Source organism: Galleria mellonella, unplaced genomic scaffold (genome assembly GCF_026898425.1).
Source record: "Galleria mellonella isolate WM207_F2 unplaced genomic scaffold, CSIRO_AGI_GalMel_v1 utg5358, whole genome shotgun sequence".
Taxonomy (NCBI): Eukaryota; Metazoa; Arthropoda; class Insecta; order Lepidoptera; family Pyralidae; genus Galleria; species Galleria mellonella.
In genome coordinates, this window is record NW_026442110.1 from 71,654 (window position 1) to 89,862 (window position 18,209).

Consider the following 18,209-nt stretch of genomic DNA (forward strand, 5'->3'; position numbering starts at 1 on the left):
TTTTAAAAAGTAGGGTTGTATTAATAGATACAGATTTTAGGATTTTAGTATATAGAGTGTTCAATATTAAAAAAAAAATCCATAAAAATGGTTGACGAATTATTTTTAAATATTAGATATCAATTTACTTTGTCTTTGTATAAATGCTCTCTATTTATTTGTTTCAGTAATTTGTAAACATTGACTAATTGACTGTATGCTCGATACAGGTTATTGTTATTATTATTTATTATGTATAATTGTTATGGTATATATCATACAATTCTTTCTTGTGCTATCTTTACAGCAGATAACAGTTACTATATTCTTACTAAATTAGTACCTACATATATATATATATAGTATAGACTACAGAAGATTATACGACGACTATAAAAATGTTAAAACTTTAAATATGAATTATAATTAATATTTAAAGTTTTAATTTTTTTATAATATTATAATAAACTTTCAACTCCGATATTTTTTAAAAATTCGTGAACGTATAGGATATGCAGTACAAATGAAATAAGTGTATTTTGCTTCACAATAAATAGTGACTTTAATCTTGACCTAAACACTGATAAGCGATGAGCTGTTTCGTATTGAAGATATTTGAATTTAAAATGCAGAATCATGTATCTTAACAAAGAACATATTGCAACAAGTGTTACAAAATCAATATGAGATAAATAGGTAGTTAACGTTCCTAACAATATTCTAAACATAACATAAAATAAACTGTAATTATATAAAGAGGGAATATTGTTTGTTTGTTTTTAATGAATAAACTCAAAAACTACTAAATCGATTTTAAAAGTTCTCCCACATCCAGAAACCTTTTTTTTTATACAACTTAGAATGGCAAACAAGCTGACGGCCCACCTGATGGAAAGTGGTAACCGTTGCCTTTAGACATGAGCAGTACATAATTTGCGAGTATTGTAAGTTATTCATGCAAAGTTGGGCCGGATTTCTAGTAAATATAATTGGAAATAACATTGGAAGTAATACCATAAGCATCATACCATAAATATACTGTGACATCCACGTATTAAAACCACCACTTTCATTACAAATAACATTACGAGGAAAAGTAAATATACCTAATTATATACAATTAATATTAACTAATTCACGTAGATACTTAACAGACGAATACATGAGACAAACATAGTTTAAATGCATAACCGTTAGATTGTAATGAAATAATAGTTCAGCGGATGAAATGGACTTGATAAATGTTGATTGCAGAGTCATTAATTAATTAGATCTCCTAACAAGCAACCCGGAATCGCTGATAAGAAAACAAATATGACCTGACTCTCGTCCAGGGTATAGATAAAGAGTAACGGTGGTGCGAGAGTTTAGTATATCGCCCGATCCCGTCTCGTTCACTTGTGAAGCAAAGCAACTAAGGAATAAACATGAACAAGCTATTGATTGTTCTCTTGGCTGTGTGCCTTGTCAGTGTGAGTATTGGAAATCGTTATATTTATAAGATACCTCGAAGACTAAGAATTTCTCAATCCGACTGGTTTTTTTTCGCGCATTTTACCCAACGCTTTCATCGACTCTGAATGAATTTTAAGAATCCCTTTGTAGATGGTAAAGGTTACTTATTGCTTGATCTTATTTTAATTTTGTGTTCATTTATTTTATTTTTTAAATAATTTTGCTATAAATATAGATAATAGCATGTTTGATTCTCAACAATAAATATATTATCAGGGTATATTAGGTACTAGGATTTTGTCTGCTACTTCGTACATATGGAAGAAGAAAACCAATAATATATATCACTTCTAAATATTGTGTCTAGATAAAACATATACCAGATTTTAAGTTAGAATTTAATTAGTTTAATTGGATTTAATAAGACTGTAAGAACCGCATCTAATTTGCTGCAGTAGTTTTTGGGTAATTCCCGAACAAAGATTTGAACAAAGACAAAATTTCTACAGTTTTTTTTTATGTAACTTAGAATAGCAAACAAGCCGACTGCTCACTAGATGGAAAATGGTAACCGTCACCTATAGACATGAACAATACCATGGACATAACAGAGTATACTGTTTCGCCCATGTTGCCCCCACGCGTTGCCATTTATGAGGACTCAGGTGTTATTCCTCTGTACCCTGTAAATTCACTGCCATATCCCACCCCTCAAACCGAAACACAGCCATGAAAACACAACTGCTTCACGGTAGAAACACGAATGGGACAGAGGTGTCCAAGCAAACGATTATTGTACAAAGTCTCCCTCTGGTAAAAAATTTGGCATCTATTGATTTTATTAAGACACTCATATAATTTTTTCTTAAATATCTCCCATTATGTTTCATATTTCTTCAATATGATTTAGTGTGATTTTGTAATTGCGGAAACGAAACGCTTAGAATTGCGTTATCTATATCGTGTATGTCTATTTGTATGTGATAATATACTAGATTTTGTAACTAAAGTTTTATCTTCATAAAATTTTAAAGGAAAATGTAGAATGTCAATTAGAACTATATATTAATATTCTACTGTTTGGAACTTCCTTTTCAAATGGAGAATATTAGTCATTTCACGAGGAACGGGTAGTTTAGTATAAAGCTTTATATAATTCTATTTCTCATGCAATTGCATTATTTTGTCATTGATGCATTTACAAAGTAGAAGAGAAATCTTTTTTAAGTTGTAGTTTAGGAATCTAAAGCTTTACAGATATGGGAGTTAAAAATCTGTTTTACATGTATCATAACAGTATTAATTTTGCATAATCCGCCAAGTTTAATATACTTCTCGCTATGAGAGTGTAATATTCAGTTGCTAGCATAGTTGCATCGGAGGGTTATGCGAGATGAATCCTATTATAATTCGTGTAAAACGGGTACATCATTTACGGGAAAGTGTATGCAAATATTATAGTGGTACTAAATAGCGTTATCTCTAGGTTGCATTTTCGAATATTTTAGGAATATAAATTTATTTATTTATTAACGTTATTTATTTATACATACATCTATAGCGCTTTTTTATTCATTTTTTTATCATTGACTAATAGAAAACTACATATTATACAGGTACACGCATTTGTGAAGCGTGAAACTGAATCGACACCCGACTACCTGAAGAACATTCAGCAGCAGCTTGAAGAGTACACCAAAAATTTCAATACACAGGTGCAAAATGCCTTTGACTCGGATAAAATAAAGTCGGAAGTGAACAACTTTATCGAAAGCTTGGGAAAGATAGTAAGTACCTTTTCTTCTTGTTCTTCTTTCTCCTTGCTATTTTTCCAGTTTATTTGGGGTCTGCCCTACTAGTAGTTCTGCGTCACTTGGTTAGATAACCCATAAGGTTGTCTCTTCGCTTGCGTTTCATTTCTTGTCATTATTTAAGTAATTAAAAAAAAGTATAAATTTTAACTAAAAGTACAAAGAATAATCTTTATCAGGTTATCTTTACATGGATAAGAATAATTTATGAACATTACCCTTAGCATAGATATCAGAGAACACACTATGATAGCCCTTATCTATTGTTATTACTTAGAAATAAGATGTCATGCCTTCGTACTCTACATTTTATTTGCCGTATCCCACTTGTCACACTAAACCATAATATATGATCGTATTTTTTTATTTTTTCTTAATTCTAAACCCATAACGTAAGTTGAATGAATTTAAACTCTTAAATAAAAAAAGAAGCTTGAGTTGTTGAAATATTTACTTGATGACTGCATTTTTATTTTTAATTAAGTTTTCAATACAGTTTATAACTTACTGCTAATATCGATCATACAATATTGCTCCCGGCTACGAATTTTGTAAAAGGTTTCCCTTAATGACAAAATTTTTATTAAGTGCAATCACTATATGACCTTAAAGTACTTATTAACTTTATATATTATGTATTATTTTCAGTTAAACACAGAGAAGAAAGAAGCGCCAAAGTAAAATAGAGACTAGAAGTATTCTTCTGGAAAACTGCCACTACAATTATCAGTTACTATTTCAAAAGTGAAAATGATGCAATAAATTTATGTAATAATTTGAATTTATTAAAATCAAGTCACAATTATAAAAGTATCAATTAAATACCTTCTTTTAATACTATGTATTAAGTATTCTGATTTATATGAAAGATATCAGTGTGATTCCTATACTCGTATATTTAGTGATATTCGGAATAGTTTTTTTGAAATATTATTTTGCAGAAAAAAAAAATGATAGTAAAAAGATATTCAAAATCACTACACAGTCGGAAAAATTATTGACAAAGTAATGTGTTTTTTACATATATGCATATATATAGCATACAAACAACAATTAAGTTTTATTTAATCATTAAGACTGTGTTCCATGAAAAAGACCGATTTTGTTTGTGGTTAAACCAGGTACTTTGGTTAAAAAATTAACCACTAAATCAATTTTGGTACAATTTGTACTCGACCAATCTGCAAGTATATTCTTTCAGATAAAAAGTAACTTTACAAAACGGTTTAAAACTGACGGAGTTATGGAGTAATCAATATTTAACAAAATACAACTGAATTAAATATCTTCTTCTTTTTAAAGTTTGTGGAAATTATAAATAACAAATAAATGGGACAAATGAAGTAGAATTTTATCAAAACTGATAAAAGTTCTCAAGACTGTCAACTTTAACCTTAGATAAATGTTCCTACTCTATCAATAGGCACAGTGACATTTAATATTATCAAAATTATAATAAGTAATCGAAACAAAAATTAAAAGACCGTCAACTTTAACCTCAGATAAATATTCTTACTCTATCAATAGGCACAGTGACATTTAATATTATCAAAATAATCGACACAAATAATAATTAAGTAATTATATAAGTTGTTGATATTGCGAGAACTATAGGTATATTATGTTCCACTGATACATAATCAAAAATGTTATTATTTTTTTTATTAAACTTTAATAAACCTTGACACAGTTACCACATCTATTTAAATCCATGTTTTTTAATATAATAATGAAGTACCGCGTTTGTGATTCACTGTTCACCCCAAAGGTAGTGAATGTTACTAGCATTATGTCCATCTTTTGTACCATAATTTATTTTGGTCAATAAAGTTATTTAAATAAATTTAAATAAATAAATTTTATTAAAAAATAAATCTATTGTTGCTGTGTCACTGTATCCCGCGCCTTTTTTTTTGTTAAATAAGTGACAGAACTCTTTATAGTACTTAGAGAGTAAGTTTCTTTCACACCTAATAGAATATTCCCTCTGGCCGCCAACTTGTGGGACTGTTGGCTTTAATATGCATAGAAGCAGGTGGCCGATAAGCCCCTCTACAAAGCCTGACCTGATCCTATTTGAGTCTCGACTCGACCGTCTGCGAGGCTTTTCTCAGATTTACACCAGTGCCACTTGGTTAATGTTTCATGAAATCCAAAAGACAAATTCATATATTTGCGAGTTTTAAAACAGTATGCATATAAAATAATCTTATATAAAACTATCTGTATCCCGCAGCTCCGCCCGCATGAATCAGTACATAAAGTATCCTGTGTACTAAGTTAGGATATAACTTACTCGTGTAGCAAATTCTATTCAAATCCTTTGAATAGTTTTTGCGTGAAGGAAAAACAAATATCTATCTACCCATTCTCCATTACAAACTTTTGCTTTTATTATATTAATAAATTACGTACTAGCAACTAGCAACCAGAGGGAGGCTTTGTACAAAAGTCGTTTACTTGGGCACCTCTGTCCCATTCGTGTTTCTACAGTGAAGCAGTTGTGGTTGCATGGCTGTGTTTCGGTTGAAGAGTATGGCAGTGAATTTACAGGGTACAGAGGAATAACACATGAGTCCTTAAGAATGGCAACGCATGGAGGCTATTATGGTCGAAACAGTATATTCTGTTATGTCCATAGTACTGCTCGTATCTATAGGTTAAGGTCACCGCTCCATCTGGTGAGCCGTCGGCTTGTTTGACTTTCTAAGTTGCATAAAAAAAATGAGGTTTATCTATAGCAATGACCTATGAGAAAACTAAATAACCTTCAGCTGATAATGCAGCTTTGTATAGGTGAAAAAAAATTTAATATCGATTAAGTACTTTTAGAGTTTATCCATTATTATTATATCAGCCTTTAACTGTCCTCTGCTGGACATAGACCTTTCCCAAAAGGGGCCGAGCCTAACCGCAGTTAGGCTTTGGTGATTATTCTTAACAAACAAAAAAAACATATCTTTCCTCCTTATAATATTAGTTGAGAAAATAAATCTTACAGTATTATGTATGTATTACATTGTACATTATGTATGTAAGTTATACACTGCATTGTAAAATATGTATAAATGTTAAGCTTAATGCTATATTAATGGCATTTTTTATTAGACATTCATCAATATGAAAAAAAAAATCAGTAAGTGGCAATACTTAAGGCAAAAAAGTTTTGACAGTTTTCACATAAAAGCAAAACAGCTAATTCCACCATCATCATCATATTAGTCAGGCCTCCCCCATAAAGGGGGGTTTTGCCAGTATATGCCACGCTTGGCAGCCAGGTTGGAAACCGAAGTTAGGCTTTGATTATGTTTTAAGAGGGACGCTGCTGCCCATCCCTCGGCTACCGTAGGTTAATAGAATTAATATTTTTTCTATCATTCTACTAGTTTTTATACTGTGTTTATACTATGAATGCGAAAATAGCTTAGGATTTTTGGGTAGTTTTTATTTAAAATTAATTGGCTGAATAGATTTTAATAGAATTTGATACATAGACTATTTCCTGAGTATAAATTAATTCAAGTTGTTTTGAATTTTAGATATTTTTAACCAAATCTACACGGGTAAAACTCCATGTTATTGCTAACATGAAATAAAATTGAATGATACTGTAATTTTATTCTATTCGTGTTGTATTAAGCGAAATAAAACCGTATAGGATGTTTATAAATATTTAGGTCAAGCTACGAGCAAGAAGTATTATTCAATATGCATGTAATCCACGATAAGCCAGTCCGCTGAAGCCTACTATATCCCGTTTGAGCATTTTCTGGCTTCACGTTCATCTTCCGTCACAGGAGATAGGCAACTGACATAAATAATACCTATTTTATCGAGAAACAATATATTTTATACTTTATGTTTTACCCGCGACTTTGGCCGCGTGTTGGTATTGATTTACCGGAACAAAAAAATATCTTAACAAAGTAATAGAATAGGATAGTTTATGAAATTTATTATACTTGTAATACTTCTTGGGATGGACATAGGCTTAGAAGGAAATTTTTTTTTATCAATCAATATAATGTTGAAAGATTCGTAAGTACACATTATATGTATTTTAATGTAACATCTATTGGTTTAACTTACATGTAATATAGTCGAGAAAGCTCAACTAATTTCGAGATCATTTAGGAACCTTAATATTGAGTAGATAAGCTGGACAGAAAAACTTACGAATGAGGAAGTCCTGAAAAGAGTGAACGAGAAAAGAACATTAATTAAAGAGAATAGAAGAGGCAAAATGCTGGGCCACCTTATACGACATGACGATTTTTTAAGAGCATAATAGAGGGAAAAATAGAGGGCAAAAGAGGAAGACCAAGGAATAACTACAAGAGACTAACTACAGATAAACACTAGGTGCCATGTCGTAAGGGAGGTCAAGGATATGGCCTGGGATAGAACTGGCTGGAGGAAGATACATGAATTAGTTGCACCGACAAGATGGAACTCTTAAATAAAAAGAAGAATAATCTTGAGTGAATTGCACGTGAGTGCAAGCCTGACTGCGCGCCTCGACCCATTGAGCCTCAGCCTACTCAGCTCGTGCTCAATAGTTATTACATTAAAATCAATATATTAATATACTTTGAAATTCTCTTCCTGGTCACGTGTCTCCTTCTACCTATAATCCCACGGCGTTTAAGCGGGGTATAAAGAATTGTATTCGTAGGTTACAAGATGACGATCACCAACATAGTATAAATTGCTGTGATAGCGACCCTCACATTTAGACCGCATTACCTGTTTACCATCAGGTAAGGTGTGGTCATTTTGACTATCCTCCATAAAAAAGAATATACCGGTCACACGGACGAATTTGCCTTCAGAGACATTTATGTTTTTTGAAAATAGATTTACGAATTGTGATGTTAAAAATACGGTAATGTAAATAACGCCACTTGGTATTCAATATCCTGTTTCTTAAACATATTATCACATCTACCTACGTAGTGTTTGTACTCATATTTCAGAGGCGAGCGTGCCGTGGTATGGAGTCAACTCATTATTAGCGGAATCGAATGAAAGTTAATCGAATTTATACTGACTGTACTAATATTGGAGTGAAATTGCTAAATAATAATAATAAACAGTATATTTTGATACTTAAACAGTGTTTATGTTTGTACACAATATTTATAGTGCATTGATAGGAATACACGCAAAAAAAAGGATACCAAAGACAGAAGCAGCAAAAAACGCGGGAAATAGAATAACGTTGCCACATACAAAAATACAACCTTGCATTCGTTTTTTTTAACAGTATATAGAGAAATATCGTAATCAAAAGCAATAAAAACTAAACTATCGTAAACTTTCACGCAAACAAGATAGTACAAATACATAATATACGTGTAAATATACTCTGGAACCTCCACAATTACGACATTAGCGTCGTTCCGTGTGATTCCGGCATAGAATAGGCCACCTCTTGCGTGGGTGTCGTAAGACGCGAATAAGAGAGGGCGAGGGATGGGCAGCAGCGTCTTTCAGTTAGTAATTGGCAACTGCAGTTAGGCTTTACAGATGTTATAACATCCTAATGTTAGGTTGCCGATCCAGCTGCCAAGCATGGCAACTACTGGAAAACCCCATAAGGGAGAGGTTTATGTTCAGTAAAGGACAGTTAAAGGCTGATATGATGATGATGATTAGTGTCGTTCAATGACTTCTATCACCTATTCCATAGGAAGTACTCAGAATTACTACATTCCCTTATTCCACTTTCTCCTTTCTGGAGTCGTGTCCGAGGATAGGTCAGCAGCAGCATCACTACATAGAGCGTCCGTGTTCGCGTACTAATAAGTTTGCGAACTCTTACGCGAACCGTACTATAACATTATGAAATGGCCTTTTCCGTAATGTTCCTTTCGTGCTATAATCTTACTTCAAACTTAGCATGAAAAAGCACTTATTGAGTTTATATAGTGCGGCCAACCGCTGAGAATAGGACATTCTCTTTTCAGTTGATTGCATTCATAGACCATTTTATCGTCCCTGTGTTTGCTCAGGATTGTGTAGTCACATGTCACGCTATTATAAAAAAAAAGTAATCAAACATTTTTAGTCGAAAGAACACGAGAGATAATCTTGGGATTAAAATAGACAGATAGATAGACAAAGATTTTGCTTACTTTTCATTGTTTTCTGCAAAAGGTAAAATAGTAGTAAACTATTATTATAGATATAAACAATAACAGAATATAATAATAGAATTAATTTATTAGTGTGGAATTATAATGTAATAAGACTAACACTAGTTCTCTGGAAGGAACCCTTTATGTTTAAAATCACAAAATATTTTTGGATCCATTTTACAATAAATGTCAATAATAAATTCTTAGGTGTTAGCAAAGTCTGTACCGAAACGAATACCTAAAAAATGAAATATTTATAAGACACACCTAAAAAATGGAATATTTATAACACCGAACCGAATAGCTATTTATGAAATATATTATTTATGCAATGCTCGTAGCATTCTATATTCGAACTTAGGAGTATTTATTCGTCTCCACAACTACCATCCTTATAGCATAAATTAATAAAGATGATAGATATACCTATACTTCCACATAAAACTATTATTAGTAATTTACTTGATGAAAGTGCCACTTTTCCTGCTTATCTACGGAGAATTTCTCATTTATCTTTTTCTGTAGCATACATATGTAAATGTTATGAGTGAGCGGCGTGTACGGTGCACAATTTGTGTGGCTATTTAGTACGTCATGGTAATATGGCAAATCTACGTCATTCCACCAACAAACTTAACACGAGTCGTGAAATACTCTGTTTTACATAATAACATGGAAAATAAAGGAAAACCTTTATTGTTTACGTATACTCTATCCGAGTTACATTTAATAGGCATATAGAAAATAAACAGCATTATTGAAATAAGATATAAAGGCAACAATGAATTGGTAGTGAATAACGAACCCTTCTAGATAATTTTAGGGTATAGAAGTATAGTTAAACTTGTCTAGTAGATACATAATAATCTGAAGAATGAAATAATAGATGGTAATATAAAAATAAAATAATAGAATAAAAAAATATTGGATTATAGTTATAGTAACATGCAGAATAGCAGTAACAAGAGGAAGCTATTAGAATAGGTACTTCAACGGAGTTCTGTCAAATCCCAATTGATTTAAATTCCATTATATTTTTGATAAGTAGTAACAGTCTGTGTTGCAAAGTTATATTGCTTTATTATTATTATTTTATTTATTCTTCAGCATCGCAGTTCTAAATTAATTAATTGATTGTATTATTATATAAAACTATATTTTTATCAGTACAAAATTTTGCACGCATAAGGCGGGTTATTAAAAGTATTCTATTTTTAGTTCTCGTATTTGATGCTAAGAAATTGGAAATTCTTCTATTAATTAAGTTTAGGTCCAAATAATTTGATAAAAATATTATATTCGAGAGTAATCGACTAATTTTATTATTTGAATATCGTTAACTTTTACATTACTTAATACTCAACTAAATTACAATAGCAGTCTGAACTAGATTTTATGATTAAATTTCTCTGGCAATAAAAGGCAAAAGGCATTTGGATAATAAGAAGAAATAAAGAATCCCACACAGATACGAAAAAGAAGAAACGTCTTCCAGGGCCTAAATAAGAAAGTGGTTTCTTTATGTAATCAAATAAATAACAAACGAATTAATTAATACATTTTTGCTATTGTTATCGATACCGTGTGCGTAAGATAAAATAAGGAAGCAATATCTTGTTCTATGTTCATGCTATCGAAAACAGAGCTATCGATCGATCAATTTGTCACCTACCTAAGACAGCAAAAATATATATAACGCTGTTCACAGCTTAATACAAATTTATAACAAACTACCAAACCACTCTGACTACGTATTACTGCAAGATTTCGACAGCGCCATTTAACGGTTCCAAAATAGTATTTATCTATTATTACCTAATATAAAAGTTTGTAAGGATGGTTTAATAGATATTTGTTATTATTTCAAGCAGACGCTACTGAATAGATTTGAGTGAAATGTAATACACGGTCAGTTTATATTGTAACTTACCTCGTAGGATACTTCCTGTACTGGTTTACGCTGGCTTAAAATACAGGATACCACTTGTAAGCCGCGATGAGTTATAAATAGCATCATATATTTTAAGTGGGAATCAATTATACATATCAACAATATTTCATTGAAATCGGACATGCTTTTATATATCGATATACGGTAGTGACCGTAATCTGGGTTGTTTCCAAGCATTAGATTGACACAAAAGGACCAATTTGTATCAGTACCTATGTGAAATAGTTCTGATGAGGCAAATCTCTTCGGAATCCGATTTTAGAGCCGATTTAATAGAACGAGCTCGGGCGTCCGTTCAAAAGCGGTAACTATTTCTATGATTTAGAACTCTGGTATTGTACAAAGACTACTGCCTATTATAATCTCAGTCTTATAGCTCAAATTCAGTAGAGCGATGTCTTTTGCAAATTTAAATAGAACGTTGTAATATTAATAAATGTCTTCTATATTTATCTATGTAGGTACGTACAACTGTTATGAACGAAGACTTTAGAATCTGTGATCTCTTTATATTATATAAAAGACATCTAAGATATAAAATCCAATAAAAACATTATTACTATTGCGTATCTATATCAGAGAGAGACTATGTACAAAAGTCGTTTGTTTGGGCACCTCTGTCTCATTTGTGTTTCTACCGTGAAGCAGTTATGTTTGCATGACTGTGTTTCAGTTTAAAGGGTGAATTTACAGGGTACAGAGGAATAACATCTGAGTCTTCAGGAATGGCAACGCATGGGGAAATAGTATACTCTGTTATGACCATGGTACTGCTCATGTCTATAGGCGACGGTTACCACTTTCCATCAGGTGGGCCGTCAGCTTGTTTGCCATTCTAAGATGCGTAAAAAAAATCTATTTACTCAGTGGATCAATCTCTGTATTGCTTACTAACACTAATTTCAGGATAGTAAGTACTTTAAATTAGCATTTTGTGTTATTAAAAACAAACAATATGAACCCTTGCGAAATATTCATACTCAGAATTACTGAAATATCTACACAAAAAAATTTATATTAATAAATTAATATTTATATTACGAAGGATGAAAATGATATATTGTGGAATAGGTACTATATCTATCCTAAATAAATAAAAAAAGACCAAGGAATAATGATAAAAATTATATACATTCAGTTTGTGAGACAAATATATGGATATGTATTCACAGAATTGATAATTATTTGCGTATGACTTTTTATCTCAAACCAGTTCTACTGACAGCGAGTTGTACAAGCTGGCATTTGTTTTAAGTTGATACAAGTGTATGCTTTGTTGGCTATCCTTAAATAAACAAATTGTTTAATAATTCTGTAGATTTTATTATGTACATTTCACTACTAAAGAATTTTACATAGAATCACTTCTGTCCATTTAATATTTGGTCCGCTTATAAATTCACCTCACGTTTTTCACGAAGGGTTTACATGCATACACACTCATTTTTTAGCATAAAATATGTCCATCTCTATTGATATAACATAATACGTTGGCGGGGCCAAAATTTAGTATATTCGGCTCACGTGAAGCCCTTTCAAGATCGGGATAAGTAATGGAACACGACACGATTCGACGACGATGCGATTTCTTGAGTGAACGAGTGGGTAGGTCAAACGACAATTCTGTTGGACGACACGAGTGTATTTTTAACCGACTTCAAAAAGAAGGTTCTCAATTCAGTTGTATTTTTTTACGTTTGTTACCTTATAACTCTCCTTCAGTTATAAACCAATATAGTAAATATTTTTTTTAACTGAAAGAATATAACGTGGTCTCGTAAAAATTTTATCAAAATCAATTTAGTAATTTAGTTTTTAAATAAAAATTAATTTTGCCACAATTGGAATCCTTTTTTTTTAATTTATTGATAATTTATGAAATTTACGTGATGGGAAATGACGCCAATTACTGTATTACATACTACAATACAGTTTAGGTATAACTATTATTTTTAATTTTATATAGCACTTATGTAACTGGTTAAAGAGATACTTTTTAATACAATATACTAGAACTTAACCTATGATCAATAATTGTATTTACATATTTATATAGCGTGTATGAAAAGATTGATGAATGTGGAAGAAGCGAAAGAGGTTTGTTTGAATCGAAGCATTTGGCGTTCCATTGTTTCTGCCTACCCTAATGGGAGACAGGCGTGACAGATATGTATGTATGTATGTATATAGCTTTCAACCGACTTAAAAGATGGTTCTTAAACTGACTTATCTTGATCTCTAATTTAAAGTGTCATTCATAAATTTTTATTCAATCAATTTAGATACATACAAAAGTCAGTACTTACGTCTATCAATAAAGTTATATGTGCCCACGAAGCCCGTCGCGTTGTTTTGCTTCAGGCCAGTATGGAACTCGAGCACCATCGCCGGCCCTGGCGAGTACAGGGCCGGCGGTGCGTCAGTTCTGCTACCACACAACTCCTTGGCCCAAGCTGAGCGCTCATTGATAGCGCCAGGTGGCCCCGGGCCCTGCACTTCCCAATACACCTTTAGATAATCACCACGGACACAGCTGTAACAAGAAAATAACCAAGAATTAGATGTTTGTGTTATTTAACATAAGGATTTTAGTATATCGTTGTATAATGTATTTGATTCTTTTGAATATTCGCAAAAGAAACAAAGTCACTAACATAGCCCGAAGGATAAACAAACAGAAGAGCCAATAGACTGGTCAAATAACTCGAAGAACCGACAACCGGTGAGGAAGAAAGGTTCTTGAGTAGCGACCCTGTATAGGCAAATGCAGTGTAGGGCGACCTCTGTCCCACTAGATAGAGTGACGACCTCAAATGCATTGCAAGGAGTTAGTCGATGCAGGTAGCTCAGAGCTGTTCCTTATAGCAATGCATAAGGGAGGTCTATGCTCAGCAGTAGACAAATAAAGACTAAGGTGATGATGATTGTATCAATAAGGTTATAAAATTGTCCTAATCCTTCTAATGTTAAGGAAGACAAGATGTCTATAGTATGTTGTATTTGTTATTTGTTACTATACAAAGATTTTTTTTTTATATATATTTCTCCACTAAATAAAAATACAGTTAAAACTAGATTTGTGTTCAAATTGGATCGACTTGATATATTTGCGGTGTTAAAATAAATAAATGAAGAATATATAATAAGTCGTAAAGACTATGACTCTATGTTTTCTATTGTAAATAATATAATTTCATTGTAGGTCCCTATGGTTATCTATCTCTTCTGCACATTAAGTAATGCGATAAAACATTTTATCTTAATATCCAAGAAATTTTTAGTCCTCCAGTGCACGATGACTGTAATATTTCAAAATGAACAAGCATTAGTGTCTTTGTAAGGTGGTTTATTGAAAATCGGTAGCTAGAAGGCGTTACACTGTCTCGATTTTATGACACATTGCTCCTGAGGAGTTTAAAATGTCTTACGTAACGACTTTGAGGTAGGGATAAAGGAAATTAAAATTTTGTAAAGTCATTGTTTACAGATCATTGCTACAACTATGCTTGATCATTTTTTCTATTCCTTTTATTCATATTAACCTGTGTCTGTTGTTATTTGTGTACTGAAAGTGATGCAAATATATTATATATTTAACTATCTATTATCAAAAGTATAAAACATGGGTTTTGTAGATGGACAGTAACTAGATCATATTACTACGAATATCCTAACTAGAGTTTCAATGTTCAAAGGTATAGTCACAATTGAGAATTGATCAGTAGACGTTAGGTACCAAGGTACAAATGGCAAACAAGCTCACAGCTCAAAAGTGGTAACCGTCCCCTACAGACATTACAATAGAACAATGGATATTCTCTTTTTGAAAGTAAACGAAACGGGATTCAAAGTTTCAAAGTTGATATAATATAACATTTTTCGATATTCAATCCTCATGAGAGTAGGTATAGGTAAAAAGTTTCGCCTGATATTATATTCTTTCCGTTCCGAATACATCATTAAAATGTTATTTGTTTTATAATATTAAAATAATATCCTAAATTAACATTTTTAATAATTTTGTTTAAAGTGCTTTTATAACGAAATATGGCAACGTCGTGAATATTTTTCACTTTTTATATAATCAGTCAGAAATAGTTAAAATTATATATTATGTAGTAATATTTTTTAGTAATATTCTGTTGATACTATTGTAAATAAATAAATAAGCACGCTAATGGTTGTCGTTTTATAATTTTTAATTATAACTGATATCCCATAATTATTATATGAAAGTATTCACAAAAGTTTTATACGACTCTTTTAAACAACCGAGCGATTGTAGAAAGTGTTCTAGCGTCCTCAATTTGGCACAGTACGTTAAAAACGTAGCATTTTATCCTCACTCATCAATCTTTCGCATGCACGATGGATACGGGTGTTTTTTATGTTGAGACACTGCGATTAATGGACATAATAATCTCCTATTATTCCCGGAAGTACTTACTATCAAAGTCAGATATTTTGTGTCCATATTGTAATAAAAAATGTTCTAGATTTATCCTAGGACTTGATGTTCTCCGGTTCTTCGTCGACATGGAGTTAACTAATTCCGATTCTAGTAGGAATTTCGTGATATCTCGTCGTAACGATCACTTACAATTTATAAGGAACTTCTATGCTAATATTACCACATACAATACGAGTACTTTAGTTAGTTTTTTTTTATATCATATATTTAAATGTATGTTTTACTTGAAGCACGCTCCGGCTTCGCACGAGTGTACTAATTAAGAAAATAAGACCAAACTTTTGATATTTTTAAATCAAAATTTTAACCTTCCCATATAATCTTTCGAATATTTTTTTATACTGACTTTGTTCTGAAAATTATAGATATAACAAGAAATATATTAGCTAAATACGTGTAGCCGCTCTGAAGTCATTTAACATTTTAAGTTATGTAGGTAGGTATTCTAATCTTTGGACGTTTTCCTCCCTTAGAAACTTTTTGACACACTGCACTTTTTATTTCTATTCAGTACTACTTTAGGGCCTATTATTTTGTACGAGTGGATTTCAGAAGTAGAAAAGCCATTGAAATAAACTACTTTTTAGATTATGCATCACGATAAAACATATACTAGATTTCAAGTTAGACCTTCAGGATCTTAGAAATACGAATGTGAAAACCGCGTCCAATTTGGTGCAGTAATTTTTGTGTGTTGCCGGAACAAATAAACAGGCAAATGGGCAAATAGACAAAATTTCTAGAATTGCTTTGGTTTTTGTCGCTCTTATTAAGATCACTTTCTTAAATATCTTCCTTATACAAACATCGTTTAGTTACAATTTTATTTATTATATTATATTTATTAAAGTACAATAATCATGTAACATTTGTTCTTTTTAAACATTTGCCCTATATACAGATAAGTGAATCCTCATCACAGTAATTGTTGTAATCGAGGAAAAAGGAAAAGGCATAGAATAAGAGACTGAATCTCATAACTCCTCTTTTTGCGTCGATAGCTATAGCAATTTTAATACAATCACATAAGTTCTCATTTCAAAATGGTATAATAAATATGAGTATACCAATAGTAATTCATAGTACATATATTTATCTAATATATTGTAGCACGTCTGTTGTTTATGGGTCTACATGCAATAGATAATAATAATAGACAACCTATCTAAATAGAATACAGATGTAACAGATATTATTTAATGGTCATGCAATACAATGACCTCTAAAGGCTATATCTAAATTAGGTCATAGGTTCGCTGATAATAATTTACTCTCAAAATATGAAATACTGCAATCTTCTAATAACGTAAAAATGGCTGGAGACACTAATTTCTCACGAAAATTATACGGATTTATCGGAATTCATATTATTATGACTACTAATACGTAAATGTGTTCTTCAAATTTAAAAAAGAATTTTCCAAATCGATTTACAATTGACAGTTATGAGGTAACAAACATAAAAAAATACAATCGTATTGAGAAAGTCCTTCTTTTTACTGCTGTCTATTGTTTGAAGACAGAAACCTTCTCTTAACCAAATATTTCACTGCTGTATCCTTCCATCCAGTTCCAGTGGATCGGCGGTCTCCTCGAGTCATTTCTCAGGGAAATGTCTCTTCAGACATTTCCCTGGTCACGTTTCCCTGTCCCTGACATTTAGCAAGAAGTGATGATTAGCCAGTGATGGGCATTGAACCAGATTTTTGTAAATTCGTTTTTTTTTTGGGTAATGACCTTTTGTTTCTTTTTTCCCAAAGAAGGTTGACGTCAGGCAGGCGGCCGGTTGTAAAACTAAAAGCTAACTCTTTTTGTAATATGGATAAAAACATATTACGCCTACCCCAAATAATAATTGGGATAAGGATAGGAAGAAAAAATTTACCTTTTCTTAATAAATTCGTAAATGTTAAAATCGTTCCTATTTTACAGCCAGTTAGATATAAACTCCTAACTTAAACTTTTAAATACGTTACATTTAGTCTTTATCTAAGAAATTTAAGTCGTCAATGCAAATTCAAATGCAATCAGTCTGTTGAAATAAGAAAAATGTCGCTGTTAAATTGCTGAGCTATTCCTGTTCGCTAATATATACATACTTACTAATGAACATTCGTTTAATTTATTATTATTAATGGTAAGGCTCTGTTATGCTTAAAATATGTAATTACCTTTGTTTGTATCATATCGACATACATATTCTCACTAAACTTGGTTACCTTTTCATTATGTTCTATCGATACAGACTATGGTTTATTGATGAAGTGCCTAATATTATGCATGTAGCAAAATTTACCGTTACACTATTCTCAACACCAATATATGATATTGCGATATAATATTCGCTCATGCCATAAACAAGCTCTTTGTTAGTTAACATGGTCCAGTACGCATGCGTCGGA

General features: G+C 31.7%; 2 protein-coding genes across 2 annotated transcripts in view; one reads left to right on the top strand and one right to left on the bottom strand.

Moving 5' to 3' along the window:
• Nucleotides 1-18,209, bottom strand: part of LOC113519004 (cubilin) — a 256,728-nt gene that overhangs the window by 46,902 nt on the left and 191,617 nt on the right. Inside the window, exon 4 of the mRNA XM_052898681.1 lies at nt 13,643-13,869. Within this exon, the coding sequence (XP_052754641.1) occupies nt 13,643-13,869 (227 nt within the window). The remainder of the gene's footprint in view (nt 1-13,642; nt 13,870-18,209) is intronic.
• On the top strand, nt 1,293-4,067 carry LOC113519094 (anionic antimicrobial peptide 2-like). The gene is made up of 3 exons (XM_026904151.3): nt 1,293-1,451; nt 3,051-3,221; nt 3,894-4,067. The coding sequence occupies exons 1-3, from the start codon at nt 1,407-1,409 to the stop codon at nt 3,924-3,926; spliced, it is 249 nt and encodes an 82-aa protein (XP_026759952.1). The 5' UTR covers nt 1,293-1,406; the 3' UTR covers nt 3,927-4,067.